The 15,382-nt window shown below is 53.8% G+C and overlaps 1 protein-coding gene across 1 annotated transcript; it reads right to left on the reverse strand.

The window, feature by feature from the left end:
- Window positions 1-8,057: 8,057 nt before the first annotated feature.
- PROCR (protein C receptor) lies at window positions 8,058-10,889 on the reverse strand. The gene is made up of 4 exons (XM_065410246.1): window positions 10,835-10,889; window positions 9,865-10,104; window positions 8,514-8,795; window positions 8,058-8,218 (listed from the first exon to the last, which is right to left on the reverse strand). Exons 1-4 carry the CDS (start codon window positions 10,887-10,889, stop codon window positions 8,058-8,060), a joined length of 738 nt encoding a protein of 245 aa, XP_065266318.1.
- Window positions 10,890-15,382: the final 4,493 nt, after the last annotated feature.

Consider the following 15,382-nt stretch of genomic DNA (forward strand, 5'->3'; position numbering starts at 1 on the left):
CCACACTCTGTTTCCAGGCAGGCACTTTCTCCATTGTGTGCACTGATCTTTTTCTTCTCAGTGCCCCCTGGCAGGGCCAGGGCTTCTGAGCTGCTGCAGGCTCCTGCACATGGCCTAGCTGCATAATGCCAGCACCAATACCGGCAGCCTGGACCTGTTGGGCAGAAATTCAGCAGCAGGAGTTTTGGAAGCAGGAAGCCAGAGCTCCTTGCCTGGGTTTTTCCTGTTCTGAGTGGGACGAAATACGGCATCCAGGAGTCTCTCTGAAAGACTGTTAAGTCAGAGAGGCAGGAAAAATTCAAGGTGCAGGACCCCAACCACTGCCCCCTTTCAAACTTCTGTAGTAACCAGGGTTTGGGCATTTTGTTGGTTGGCCCAAATTGTTCCAGGAAGGTCCTTAGCCAGGCCTGGGAGTGGGTGTTATCCTGAACTCCAGCCCCCTTGACAGCAGCTCTGAAACCAAAGAGTAAATAAAATACCAACCCCAAGCCTTCCAAACCATATTTAAAAAAAAAAATCCACATCAGACAATGGGTTCTCAACATGATCGGAGTTAATCTTCCCACAAATTTAAGTCCCCCTCTTTCATCTATCCTGGTGCCCCTCGTTCCACTGGACTCAGGCAGTGCAAACCTCATTTCGCCAGAAACGGTTACCCCTTTTCCTGGGGGATGGGGATGGTTGTTCATTCAAGACAGGTTTTGCCCACACTCAGGGACAGTATGTTAGACCCATTTCTGACAGCTTTCACCTCGGGATTTTTCACTGTCCTACAGGGAAGCTTGTTTCCATGTGCAATTTATCTCTGCCACCAATGCTACCCACCCGCTGCAACATTGTGTTCCAGGGCACTCAATATTGCTGGAATGTTTTGCCTATGGGGTACTGCAATGCACCCACGATATTCCATGCTGCTGGGAGAAGTATGTTGGGAAAAAGAGGATTGTTGCAAAGGGGAAAGATAGTTCAGTAGGTGGATGAGATCTTGATAGTAAGTGAAACTGAAGAAGAGCATGAAGGGTTAGTGCAGCAGTTACTGGGTTGCTGCCAAGCACTCACCTTGAAACCTAACCCTTCTAAAGCCCAGATCAAACGGAGAAGTGCAGTATCTGGGAAATAGACTCAGGCTACGTCTCACTAGGGGGGGGGGGGGGTCGATTTAAGATACGCAAATTCAGCTACGCGAATAGCGTAGCTGAATTCGACGTATCGGAGCCGACTTACCCCGCTGTGAGGACAGCGGCAAATCAACCTCCGCGGCTCCCCCGTCGACGGCGCTTACTCCTACCTCCGCTGGTGGAGTAGAAGCGTTGATTCGGGGATCGATTGTCGCGTCCCAACGAGACGTGATAATTCGATCCCCGAGAGATCGATTTCTACCCGCCGATTCAGGCGGGTAGTGTAGACCTGTCCTCAGGTAGATCCGTAGATAAGGAGAGAGTGAAGTGTAACCTTCCACTGCCAGTGGATACTAAATACTTGCAGTCCTGTTGGGGGCTGAGAATTTATGGTGGGATATGCAGAAAAAGCAGGACCCTTGTATGAGGTGCTTAAAAAGCTGCAATGGATCTGGACAGAAGAAGCAACTAGTTCATGGGAAAGCTTGAAAAGGGTTAATGGAAGCATCTGCTTTGGCTGCCCCCAACAAAGACTTGTTGCGTACTATAGCAGAGCACTAACAGTTCCAGAAAGCTAACTGGGAATCTGTGAGCAAACTGCTCTTGCTGCTTACTGGACACGACAGAAAGCCCAGGGAACTATCTGAGCAAGTAAAGTAATTGTTAAAAGCCATCATGCTCTGGGAAAACTACTAAGTCAGGAAAATTTATTCAAAGGGCATGTGAGTGGATAAGGCTGTACAATTGGTCTTTGCTCTCATGACAGAAAATGTCCAATTGCTCACCCTGAAAGAACCTGAAATATCTATATGGTTCTTTCAGAGCCCCAGGAGGAATCTAAAGCACACGCTGTCTTTACGACAACTCCGGTTGAACAGGTAATTGGGAAAACAATCTGTCTTGTGGATGGTAGCTTATATTATAAAGAAGGAAAGTGAATTACAGGATTCAGAGATAGGAGACAGGCAAATACTTAAATCCTTTCAATATAAGCTAGAGAAGGGAGGAACACAGTCCACAGATGTCAGCAGTTGTAGAAGTGTTGGAGAGAATGAAAAACAAACTGAAATAATTATTGGAACTGATTCCGATTAGATTATGTTTATAAAGGTACCACCATTTATCTTCCACGGTGGAAAACTATGACTTTTACAGGCATTGATGGATCTTAAATTAAACACAAGATCCTTTGGCAATGAATGGAAGAATTGGCAGCCAATTTTAATAAGTTCAGACTGGTTAAAATAAAATCACATAAAGGAAAAGGTCCATTATAATGGGGAAATGAACAGGCAGATAAGCTTGCAAAGGAAGCAGCGATCACCGATACAATATTGGAAGCTGTGCCGGTGGCAGTAACCACCCAGGCACAAGCAAAACAAGAACAAAAAAATGATGAAAACAACCAGGAAGGGTTGCTATTATTACAGGACATTCAGACAAAAGTTGAGTTGGTACAGCAATGGATTGTAGAATGCCCCTCAAAGTGGCAGGGCATTCCGTTGAAAAAAGAACAAAGCTTAATTATGGCAAAACCAAACAATTAATGGGTTTTAGCAATCTTAGCAAATACAACTCCTCCCTTTGGGATGGATACATGGTTCTGTTGTGGGGGGACATCTGAAATTCGAGGAGGCATTGGAGAAACTTAAAAAGATGAGCTGGTGGCCTGGAATGAAAGAGGATTTGAATGTCCATATTCATAGTTGTTTAACATGTGCAAAACAAGACCTTGCTAGAAGGAAAAGGCGAGGAGAATTAATGCATCAGGCTTTAAAGGGTCCCTTACAGCGCTTGCAGGTGGTTTTTGTGGGACCCTTGCCCACCACACCTAGGAAGAATAGTTTTATGTTTGTAATTGTAGGTAGCTTCAGGAAATGGGTGGAAAGAGAGTAGTCTGGTAGCTGCAAAAGTGTTGTTAATAGAAATCTTTCCTAAATGGAGTGTACCACACAGTATTGACTCTGATAATGGGCCAGCTTTCATCAGACAAATGTACCAAAGTGTGGGTACATGGGCTGGTATTCCCCTACCGTTACACATCCCCTTCCACCCTCAAGCTGGATGGCAGATGGAAAGAATGAACAAGTCCCATAAAATTGAATTATCCAAACTGTGCAATGAATTGGGAACAAACTGGGACATGGTGCTCCTATTGTATTTTAAATCTTGGCCAGAACATTTACATTTCCCAAAGGAGTCACTCCTCTCTCCTTTAGAATCACAGTTAAAGTAACAGTGAAATCCTTGCTGAGCTTAAACACAAAAAAGAAGCTTACAAGAAGTGCAAGATTGGACAAATGACCAGGGAGGAGTATAAAAATATTGCTTAGACATGCAGAAGTGAAATCAGGAAGGCCAAATCACACTTGGAGTTACAGCTAGCAAGAGATATTAAGAGTAACAAGAAGGGTTTCTTCAGGTATGTTAGCAACAAGAAGAAAGTCAAGGAAAGTGGGGGCCCCTTACTGAATGAGGGAGGCAACCGAGTGACAGAGGATGTGGAAAAAGCTAATGTACTCAATGCTTTTTTTGCCTCTGTCTTCACAAACAAGGTCAGCTCCCAGACTGCTGCACTGGGCAGCACAGCATGGGGAGGAGGTGACCAGCCCTTTGTGGAGAAAGAAGTGGTTTGGGACTATTTAGAAAAACTGGACGAGCACAAGTCCATGGGGCCGGCTGCGCTGCATCCGAGGGTGCTAAAGGAGTTGGCGGATGTGATTACAGAGCCATTGGCCATTATCTTTGAAAACTCATGGCGATCGGGGGAGGTCCCAGATGACTGGAAAAAGGCTAATGTAGTGCCCATCTTTAAAAAGGGGAAGGAGGAGGATCCAGGGGACTACAGGCCAGTCAGCCTCACCTCAGTCCCTGGAAAAATCATGGAGCAGGTCCTCAAGGAATCAATTCTGAACAGGTGCTCAAGGAATCAATTCTGAAGCATTTAGAGGAGAGGAAAGTGATCAGGAACAGTCAGCATGGATTCACCAAGGGCAAGTTATGCCTGACTAACCTAATTGCCTTCTATGAGGAGATAACTGGCTCTGTGGATGAGGGGAAAGCAGTGGATGTGTTATTCCTTGACTTTAGCAAAGCTTTTGATACGGTCTCCCACAGTATTCTTGCCAGCAAGTTAAAGAAGTATGGCTGGATGAATGGACTATAAGGTGGATAGAAAGCTGGCTAGATCGTCGGGCTCAACGGGTAGTGATCAACGGCTCCATGTCTAGTTGGCAGCTGGTTTCAAGTGGAGTGCCCCAAGGGTCGGTCCTGGGGCCGGTTTTGTTCAATATCTTCATTAATGATCTGGAGGATGGCGTGGACTGCACTCTCAGCAAGTTTGCAGATGACACTAAACTGGGAGGAGTGGTAGATACGCTGGAGGGTAGGGATAGGATACAGAGGGACCTAGACAAATTAGAGGATTGGGCCAAAAGAAACCTGATGAGGTTCAACAAGGACAAGTGCAGAGTCCTGCACTTAGGACGGAAGAATCCCATTCACTGTTACAGACTAGGGACCGAATGGCTAGGAAGCAGTTCTGCAGAAAAGGACCTAGGGGTTACAGTGGATGAGAAGCTGGATATGAGTCGACAGTGTGCCCTTGTTGCCAAGAAGGCTAACGGCATTTTGGGCTGTAGAAGTAGGGGCATTGCTAGCAGATCGAGGGACGTGATTATTCCCCTCTATTCGACATTGGTGAGGCCTCATCTGGAGTACTGTGTCCAGTTTTGGGGCCCACACTACAAGAAGGATGTGGAAAAATTGGAAAGAGTCCAGCAGAGGGCAACAAAAATGATTAGGGGGCTGGAGCACATGACATATGAGGAGAGGCTGAGGGAACTGGGATTGTTTAGTCTGCAGAAGAGAAGAATGAGGGGGGATTTTGTAGTTGCTTTCAACTACCTGAAAGGGGGTTCCAAAGAGGATGGATCTAGACTGTTCTCAGTGGTAGCAGATGACAGAACCAGGAGTAATGGTCTCAAGTTGCAGTGGGGGAGGTTTAGGTTGGATATTAGGAAAAACTTTTTCACGAAGAGGGTGGTGAAGCACTGGAATGGGTTACCTAGGGAGGTGGTGGAATCTTCTTCCTTAGAGGTTTTTAAGGTCAGGCTTGACAAAGCCCTGGCTGGGATGATTTAGTTGGGGATTGGTCCTGCTTTGAGCAGGGGGTTGGACTAGATGACCTCCTGAGGTCCCTTCCAACCCTGATATTCTATGATTCTATGATTCTAACTGCAGTGTAACAAACATACAACCCCCGTGTTGCCAAGTCTTATGGTTTCATTGGTAGCCTCGCAAGACCTGGTGTTTTTCCTAACTCCCCTCTTCACCCCTGGAATCCAGAGATTGTGTGAGAGCCCAGTTTTCATTTGAAAAACGGAAAGTTCAAGTTCACATGGTTGCAGGGACCCACTTGAAAACATGACCACACGTGCACCTCTTAGAGAAATGAGACAAATCAAACAAATCCAGCATTTATTAGAGTTTTAGATCCTGTGCCTTTTTTGCACCCTGACTCGTGCTTTTTAGGGTTCCTACTTTTGGTTGGACATAGGGTGACCAGATCACCCAAGTCAAATATTGGGACGCGGGGGAGGGGGGGGGCATGGTGGGAGGGGGCAGGGCAAAAAAAAAAAAACCACACACACACCCTTCCTCCACAAGCGCTGGAGGGAGGCCCGGGAGACGCAGGGGAAGCGCGGGGCTGGGGTGAGTGAGAGTCCGGCCTGGCCCCGAGTGCAGGCAGGACTCAGTCGGGCGGTAGGGAGAGTAGGGGGGCGGCCCGCAGGGCCAGGCGGCGGCTGTTCTCCCCCCCTGCCGCGGGGGGAGGAAGCGGCCGATGGCCAAGCTCGGCGGCTGCGGCTCTGGCGCCTGGGCCCGAACCTCCCGAGCCTGGGCCTGCTGCGGGGACCCAGCAGCGCGCACGCTGCGCCCAGCCCCTGGCCAGTCGCGTCTGGGCTGCTGCCCAGCTGGTGCAATCCCGTGGCGGCCCCGGAGTGGGGGCAGCAGGCCCCAGCCCCCCCGTCCCGCTCGGGTCCCGCAGGGGAACTGGACTGCCGATGCCTCCGCCCCAGGGCCGCCACGGGATTGCGCCAGCTGGGCAGCAGCCCAGACGCGACTGGCCAGGGGCTGGGTGCAGCGTGCGCGCTGCTGGGTCCCCGCAACAGGCCCAGGCTCGGGGGGTTCGGGCCCAGGCGCCAGAGCCGCAGCCGCCGAGCTTGGCCATCGGCCGCTTCCTCCCCCCGCGGCAGTGGGAGCTGCAGTGGGAGCTGCAGCAGCAGCTGCTCCCGAGTCCCGCTGCCCAGGGGGGAGAACAGCCGCCGTCTGGCCCCGCGGGCCGCCCCCCTACTCTCCCTACCGCCCGACTGAGTCCTGCCTGCACTCGGGGCCAGGCCGGACTCTCACTCACCCCGGCCCGGTGCTTTCCCTGCGTCTCCCGGGCCTCCCTCCACAAGCGCTGGAGGGAGGAGGAATGGCGAGCCTGGGGAAGAGGCGGGGATTCGGGGAGGGAGCCAATGGGGGAAGGAGGGGGCGGAGTCGGGGCGGGGGGGGGGGGCGCGAGCACTTCCGGGCTCCAGAGTATTTGCTTGTTTGTCCCGTGTCCCGACCTAACATTGGTCGGGACGCGGGACAAACAAGGAAATATCGGGACAGTCCTGATAAAATCGGGACGTCTGGTCACCCTAGTTGGACGTATTCCTGGAGGTTTCTTCACATGACGTAATCTTTAATTAGATTCATCTTTCATTCCTGGAGACTCCAGGCCAATCGTGAAGGGTTGGCAACCCTGTTTTTTGACCCCTGGGGATGTGGAATCCTGCATGTCTTCATCCAGCAGGTTCACTGAGCTGCATGGCCTCAATGTGGTTCCTCCAAACAATTGAATCCTCTCTTTGTATGGCAGAACCGCTCTCTGGCTGGCAAGGGGGCAGGTGGGCTCCTGAACTGACTCAGGGCCACCCCCAGGCGGTGCCAAGAAATTGTTAGCTGTTCACACAGCCCCCTTCGGCTGCACAGCACCAGATTTAGACTAATAGATCACAGACTGAACCATCCCTGACCAGGCTGAGCGCCAACAGTGCCAGGGCCCAGGCACACCGGCACCCAGATGGCCACGCCCAGCGCCACTGGTTGCAACCACCCGCCCCGTGCCCTCGCCCAGTCAAAGGAGAAGCACTGGGAGCGTCTGTGAGGCCTTGCCTATGAGTCGGGCATGGCTCTCCCCGGCCACCAAAGGGGAGGGGCTGGCTGATGTTCCAGCTGCCCCCTCCTCACCCAGCGCTAGTGCCTGAGCTTGCCCCTCCTGGCTGGGTGATGCCCGGTTTGCCCCTGGGAGTGTGTTGGCTTCCTCTCTGGCATGGTCAGACCTGCTCCTTCGCAGCTCAGCCTTAACTGGCCTGGGTGCAGAGATGCCCCCATGCCATGCCACCCTCCCCATTTCTGGCCCAGAATGGGCAGCTCCCCCGCCCCCCACCAGAAATCTCTGTGTCAGTGTAACAGCCCTCACCCCAGACCATGCAAAGGTCGTGGCTGCGTCTCCAACCACATCTCCTGCCCCAGAAGGACTGAGGCCCTCGCTGGGAACATTCCAAACCAGGGCTGGGCAAAGCCCCCCAAGGATGGACAAAGGCCCCAATCCTGCCGTGGCCCTAGGAGGGCTACTTGGTATCTGAGTCACTGCTCGGGGCCCTGAGTTCCCTTGTAGGGACAGGCGGGGAATGGGAGAGGGCAGCCGGACGGCAACTGGTGGGGGCTGGGGGTGGCTACGAGAACAGGGTGTGGTAGGAGCTGTGGACGGATGCTGCCCCATGTCTGGCACATAGCTGGGGAGCTGGTACTTTAGGGGCAGTGATCCACACGCAGAGCTGATCAGCTGTGGGGACTGAGCAGCGTTCCCCTCCCCTTGCCAGGGGGCGGCAGCTGCCGAGCCCCCCGTCACACTGCACCGTGAAGGCTGGCTGGGGCATGACCTCCTCCGGTGCCACTACTCCGCCCTCCCGTGCAGAAGAAGACTCCTACGGCCAAGGCTGCCAGGGCGATGGCTCCCAAGGTGATGCCCAGAGCCAGAAGGGTGTGCGAGCGCCTGTGCTGTCCTTCTGCAAGACAAGAGGAAAGGGCTCAGAGCCAGGCTTCGCTCTCAGGGGCCACGCGCGGTGGGCGCCGGGCCTGGTGCATGAGACTGATCCAGGTTCCATTCTCATGTTCCCTCCACTTCCCCTGGGCTGGGGGCCCAAAGGGAGCCACTGCCAGTGTCGTAGGGGGTTTGTATTCCTGCTGCTGGGCAGAGCGTCCTGGTGCCAGCATGGGCTGGCACAGGGATTGCTGGGCTACAGTGCCCTCCCTACGCAGCACCCGTGGTAAACCCATGCCTGGTGGTCCCCCCTCACGTACCGATCCTGGCGCCATCCATCTTGCTGTGCCGCCTCACGAACTCCACACACGTCGTATCCAGGAAGGACTGCAGCTCGGAGGTGGTCTCTGGGTACCGGCTCACCTGGGCATGGGTGAATGTGGCCAGCTCGTCCTCCTCCTTGTTTCCCGGTAGTGCCCAGCTGGCATTGGCCGCCTGGAAGCTCAGGAAGTCGTCTCCGTTGAGTGCTACCTCGTAGAAGCTGTGGGAGGCGCCATCAGGGGAGAGCTGGCAGCCCAGCTTGCAGCTCAAGTGCAGGGGGTCTGTGAGGGGGCAGAGCTGGAGGGGTCAGGCTGGCATAGCCCAGACACAAGGGTCAGGAGGGCACATAGAAGGAGGGGTCATGGGGGAGCACTCCAACCCCTCCTTGTTTTGCCAGAGCAACCCTCGGGCAGATGGGGGGCAGTCAGCAGCACCCTCCTCACTGCTATCTGCTCCCTGGGCTCAGCCCCATCTCCCCATCTCCTCACTTCTTTCCCCTGATCCCACCCCCACTCCCTTTGCGCTCCCCAGATCTGTCCCTCACTCAATCTCCTTTACCCTTTTTCTCTCCCTTGACCTGATCCCTCTACCCTCCTCCTTCCCTTCTCATTCCCCACTGCCATCCCCACGCCCCCATACCTACTCTCTCTGCTTCCCTACCCCAGCCGGTGCCACACACTGCCAGGTAACTGATGTGTCTCTGTTCCCCTTTCGTGATACTCTCAGAGTTCCCGGGAAAGCTGGGTGGCAGCTACCATTTTGTTCGCCGAGTGGGCGCAGTCTGGAGCCAGGAGACGCACACAGCGCTCGCTCACAGAGACTTGACTCTGGGCCACCTGGCTGTTTCCTTTTGGCCAAGATCTAAGTCACTGCTGTTGATAGGCTATGGCAGCCCCTGGGGGGCTGAGCAGGGAATAGGGCCAAGCTGAAAATTGTGACAAAGAATCTGGTTCAATCTGAACCAAAACCAATTTGCTTGTGGAATCAAACAATGCAGGGGAAAAGATTGTTTCAAAAGGGATTGAGTTGGCTCGAAACCAATGCATTTTTCAACCAAAAACAATTAGTTGAAAAACATTTGCCTAGCAATCCTGGTAAAGCATAACACCCTCGCCCCCGCTGCACCTCCCTGCCCTCACGTTACACACAGCACCCGGGGGGTGGGGGCAGCACAGCACCCTGCCTGGCTGACCCATCTATGGGTGGCAAACACCATGCATGCCCCCCTGTGCCATCCAGCTGATACAAACGCTGTTTCTTCCACTTTGCTGCCACCCCCCAAGCCATGTCACCAGCGCCAGGTGTCAGAGGGACCCATGTCCCCAGCGCCGCTCCCGCTCTGGTACTCACACTGCACCTGCCTCTCCTTGGTGATCACCTGCACGAAGTCATGGAAGGTCTTTAAGTAAGTCTGCAGGCTGCGCTCCATCTCCTGCCACTGTGCCGGGGGCTCCAGCGGGAGCAGCTGGCTGGCATTGAAGCCCTGCAGGCTGTGGGCCAGTACCCCGTTCAGAGTGGCATTCCCCCAAAATTCAATGGCGCTGTTGTTCGGGAGGTGGGCGAGCTGAATCATGGTGAAGGTGTACAGGGCTGGGAGGGACAGACACCCAGAGAATCAGAGAGTCGGAGGGCACTGGGCCAACCACATCCCCCGGACAGCTGACTTTGGGCTTCCTACCACACAAAGCCCTCCCTTCCAGAGGGCATTCCTCCATCACTGCAGCAAGCCCCCAGCCTCACCTGCTGGCACACTGGCCAGCTGCTCGGGCTCGCCCGCACTCAGCCATGCATGGGAAAGAAAAGCCCACAGGTAATTCCTGCAGGAGGGCTCAGCAGATGCTGGGATTTCCCTGCCTTGCTTCACTCATTGCGGGGTTTCCCTGCCCATCTCCCCCCTCAGGGGATCCTGTTCCCCCTCTCCCCCCCACCCCAGCACTGCCAGTCCCTCAGTCATGCTAGCACCGCTGGTATCTCCTTGCGAGAGCCATTTCAGACTGGCCGGCACCAGCCTTTCCGGTGGTGCTTCGAGAGCAGGAAAAGCATTTAAGCTGGGAAGGGACCTACCACTTCCCCATGTCACAGGGGCTGGAGGGGTAATGGGGGCTGTTACAGTCTCTGCAGGGGGAACCCTGGCCTGAGACCCCATCCCATCCCTCGGCCACACCACTGGGAATCACACTCTCTCTCTCTCTCAGCTGGGCTGATCAGAGCGAGGGGTTGTCTCCATGGCTAAGCCCTCAGAGCCGCTCAGGACCCGGTGGCTCTGCAGCTCTCACAGGGTGCAAGAGCCCTGCCTAGGGGTGCTGGGGACCCCTCTTACCTGCCCCGTCTCCCTGGTGGCAGAGAGCACTGACAAGGAGCAGAAGTAGCAGCATTCCTGCAGGCTGGCTGGGGGGCCCAGTCACGGCTCTGTTCTAGCCTGGTGCCCTTGATGGAGGAGTTGGGGGGTCCTGGAGTCTGGCAGAGCAATGGCAGGGGCCCCGTGCCCTACGCCTCTGTGCCGAGCTGTGCAGGGGATGTGAATGCAGGGGCAGTGCTGTGGAGCAGTCAGGGCTGTGGGAGGGAGCTGGGGCTGGCAGGGAGGAAGAGGGTGGGAATGTTAGTCCAGCTCTGTTATTGCAGCTCTGTTCCATTTCCACAGCTGCTGACACGCCTTCTCTGCCAGCCCAGGGCCTGGCTCCCCTCTGCTGTCCCCACAATGTGGCTGGGCTGGACCCTGGAGCTCACATACCCAGGGCTGATGCAAAGGGGGGAGGAAGTATTCCGGGGCCCCGAGCTCTGGAGACCCCTGGAACATATATAATGAGTGAAATGGGGCCCCAGCAAACATGATGTACCAGCTCCCACCCAGCACCTTCCCCTGCAGGGGGGAGTGTTTGTTAACCCCAGCTGCCAGGCCAAGCTCTGATAGGCTGAACAGTGGGCTGGGAGTCAGGACTCCTGGATTCCACTCCCAGGCTCACATTGGGGTGATTGACAGAGGCAGGACTCCTGGGTTCAGCTCCAAGATGTGATGGGGAGTGTGGACTAATGGGTTAGAGCAGGGGGACTGGCAGGCAGGACTCCTGGGTTCTATGCCCACCACGGCTGCTGACTCCTTGTGTGATCTTGGGCAAGTCACTCACCTCTGTGCCTCAGTTTCCCCCTTTGTAGAATGGCTATGGACCCTCCAAGGGGATGTGAGGCACAGGGGTGGGCGCGTGGGCTGGCTATGAACTGCACAGTGATCCCTGGATGGCCTTCTCCAGAGAGGATGGAGAAGTCTGTTCCGTGCTTGAATCCTGGCCATGCTCTGGCTCTGTGCGGAGCACCACGGAGCTGGCTGGCTCAGGAGTCATCCCCTGGAGCAGCCCAGCCCCTCCCTGCCTGTGTCAGGCTGTGTCAGCAGAGCTGCTCAGCTCCCTGCGGCCCCCGTCTCCTTTCTGGCCTGGGCCGGGCATTACATTGTTAACCCCTCTGGCACTGAAGGGACAACACAGCCCCTCCTGCAAGGGCAGGGCACGCAGATGTGATCCTGTTCCCAAGGGGGGGGCTGGGGCTGCAGACCCCCGCCCTGGGCACATACAGTTATCCACACACGGGGTGACCGGACAAACCGAGGCGCCACAAGCCGGGTCATTTATGCTGAGCCCTGGGAGAGGACACCGGCTCCCCCTGGCCTGGGACAATCGGGATCTTCCCCACATGGTCATTCTGCCCCCTCCCCCCCAATACAGGAGGAGCTGAGGCTGCAGTGCAGGAGGCTGTGGAAACCATTCTCAGCTGCTGGCCACAGGGCTTTAACCCCTACTGCTCCACAGCCCAGGCCTGCTCCTCTCCAAGGGGCCCCGTCACTCCCAGTGGGCTACAAGAAGGGGAGCAATCGGTGAGGACTGGGCTCTGCCCTGGGCTCGCCTCTCTCCCTGGTGATCCTGCTGCTGGCTGGCCCGTTACCGTCTGCTGTGCCGTGGGCAGCGCCTGCTCAGAGCTCTGCCAAGATGTGTCATTGCAGCTGGGCCTGCAGCATGACTGGTTTTCTGGCCTCGCTCTCCCTGGCTCCCACTCAGCTGTGACCTCCATGGGGATCCCCCTGCCCACCCCACCATTCCAGCAGCCCCTTGCCTGGGGCTAGACCTCCCAGCACTGGCGGGTCAGAGGGAGCCAGCGTCAGCTTTCAGTTACAAAAGCTAAGTTTCTAGCCCTCTGTCATAAACATACAGCTAAGGGTAGCATAAAATCCCTCTTTACCCTGTAAAGGGTTAATTCCTCTTTTACCTGTAAAGGTTAAGAAGCTCAGATAACCTGGGTGACACCTGACCAAAAGGACCAATAAGGGGAGAAGATACTTTCAAATCTGTGGGGGAAGGTTTTGGCCTGGGTCTCTCGGAGCCAGCCAAAAGTCACGGCAGGGAAATTCCATCTTCTTAAGTGTATCTGAACTAAGCATCTAGTCTTGCAGAAATAGTAAATAATAGCAGAAAAGAAATGTGTTAGATTACCTTTTGTTTTAGCTTGTGAATTTCCCTGTGCTAAGAGGGAGGTTTATCCCTGTTTTTGTAACTTTAAGGTTTTACCTAGAGGGGAAATCCTCTGTGTTCTTGAGTCTTTTGTTATTCTGTAAAGTACTTACCATCCTGATTTTACAGAGGTGATTCTTTTACCTTTTCTTTCATTAAAATTCTTCTTTTAAGAACCTGATTGATTTTTCATTGTTCTTAAGATCCAAGGGTTTGGGTCTGTGTTCACCTGTACCAATTGGTGAGGCTATTATTCTCAAGCCTCCACAGGAAAGGGGGTGTAGGGGCTTGGGGGGATATTTGGGGAAGGTAGGGCTCCAAGTGGCCCTCCCTGAATGTTTGTTTAAATCACTTGGTGGTGGCAGCGATACTAAGGCAAGGAAGAATTTGTGCCTTAGGGAAGTTTTTAACCTAAGGTGGTAAAAATAAGCTTAGGGGGTCTTTCATGCAGGTCCCCACATCTGTCAGGGTTCCTTCCCCACTCGAACTCTGGGGTACAGATGTGGGGACCCGCATGAAAGACCCCTTCCCCCCACAGATTTGAAAGTATCTTCTCCCCTTATTGGTCCTTTTGGTCAGGTGTCACCCAGGTTATCTGAGCTTCTTAACCCTTTACAGGTAAAAGAGGAATTAACCCTTTACAGGGTAAAGAGGGATTTTATGCTACCCTTAGCTGTATGTTTATGACACCCTCATAGTTAGGAGAAGAGCCTGAGCATGTGACCCGCGCGCCCCTCGAGACTCAGCAGCCAGAAGGCAAAGGGAAAGGACACTGTTTATTATTTTGAAGCCAGTCTCATGACTTTGAAGCCTGATTTGTGCTTTGGGAACGCCTGGGATTAGCAATAGAGCTGTCTCCACGGCTGGGGAATGGGGGATTCTGGGGCAGGTTCTACTACCTCTGCGAGGGGGCTTCAAGCTCGCCAGGGAGCTGGGGGGCTGTGACATTCCCCTCTGGTGTTATCTGGATGGGTGATCTGCTAGGTCACTCCAATCCTTGACTCTGGGAGCCAGCCTTACCCTGCTCTGCTGTGAGAACCCCCACTCCTGGGCTGTTCACGCACAGCCTCTGGCACGTAAGCTGCTCCCAGCTACTTGCAAGTGAATGGCACTAGCCAATATCTCCGGTCCCAGACACAACCCTAAGAACCTCCGTCTTGCAGCGTCCAGTTATGCCCACTGGACGCTGCAAGTTTATATGAGTTTGTCAATTTAACAAAGAAATTGATGTGTACCAGGTTTGTTATCCCAAGGGGAGTCTCTGACACACTTCAAACCAAACGCACTGCTTCAGGTAGAATAAACAAACACATTTATTAACTATGAAAGATAGATTTTAAGTGGTTATAAGTCAAAGCATAACAAGTCGGATTTGGTCAAATGAAATAAAAGCAAAACGCATTCTAAACTGATCTTAACACCTTCAATGCCCTTACAAACTTAGATGCGTCTCACCATAGGCTGGCTGGTTGTGCTTCAGCCAGTCTCTCCCCTTTGATCAGCGCTTCAGTCGCTTGGTGTGGTGTCTGTAGATGTAGGTGGAAGAGAGAGAAAGCATGGCAAACATCTCTCCCTTTTATCATGTCCTTTCTTCCCTCTTGGCTTTGCCCCCCCCCCTTCAGAATCAGGTGAGCATTACCTCATTGCAGTTCCAAACTGACCAAAGAAAGGGGGCTAACTCCCTCTTTTGTTGCTGCCTAGGCCAGTGTCCTTTGTTCCTGTGAGGCTGGGCTGGGTTTGTCCCATACCTGCCCTGATGAGGTGTGAACTGCCTCTCTGTTCTTGGAGAGTATTTGCCTGGGCTTACTTTAAGCCATGAGGATACATTTTCAGCCTTGTAACTATATACATGAAATTATAACCTATAACATTATTGTAACAATTACTATAACATCACTATAACAGCAATGCTCAGTGCATCACGAACCTTCCAAAGACACCTGACATGACAAACTTTGCATTGGATACCCACAATCATTTTACAGGGATGAACATGGCGGGCGGGGGAGGGCTGGGTGTTCCCCCGAGGTACAGAGCGTCACAGGGGCAGAACGGATGTGGGTGCAGAATTGACGGGGAACTGGGGGCCGGACAGATGTGGGAGAAGAACTGACAGGGAGCTGGGGTAGAACAGATGTGGGAGCAGAACTCACGGGGAGCTGTGGGGCAAGACTGATGTGGGTGCAGAACGGACAGGGAGCTGGGGGGCAGAACGAATGTGGGTGCAGAACTGACAGGGAGCTGGGGGGCAGGACAGATGTGGGTGCAGAACTGACGGGGAACTGGGGGGCAGAACAGATGTGGGTGCAGAACAGCTGTGCTATCTCTTTCATATCTGTAGAAAATGGCAGTCACCCCCACTTTTTTCAGAC

This window comes from Emys orbicularis, chromosome 9 (assembly GCF_028017835.1).
Source record: "Emys orbicularis isolate rEmyOrb1 chromosome 9, rEmyOrb1.hap1, whole genome shotgun sequence".
Classification (NCBI taxonomy): Eukaryota; Metazoa; Chordata; order Testudines; family Emydidae; genus Emys; species Emys orbicularis.

Bases quoted from the DNA above. Each gene is read 5' to 3' on its own strand.
- PROCR (XM_065410246.1), bottom strand. From the start codon at position 10,889: ATGCTGCTACTTCTGCTCCTTGTCAGTGCTCTCTGCCACCAGGGAGAC. The intron at 10,105-10,834 runs GTAAGAGGGGTC...TGTCCCTCCCAG, and splicing joins CCACCAGGGAGACGGGGCAG to CCCTGTACACCTTCACCATG. The intron at 8,796-9,864 runs GTGAGTACCAGA...GCCCCCTCACAG, and splicing joins CAAGGAGAGGCAGGTGCAGT to ACCCCCTGCACTTGAGCTGC.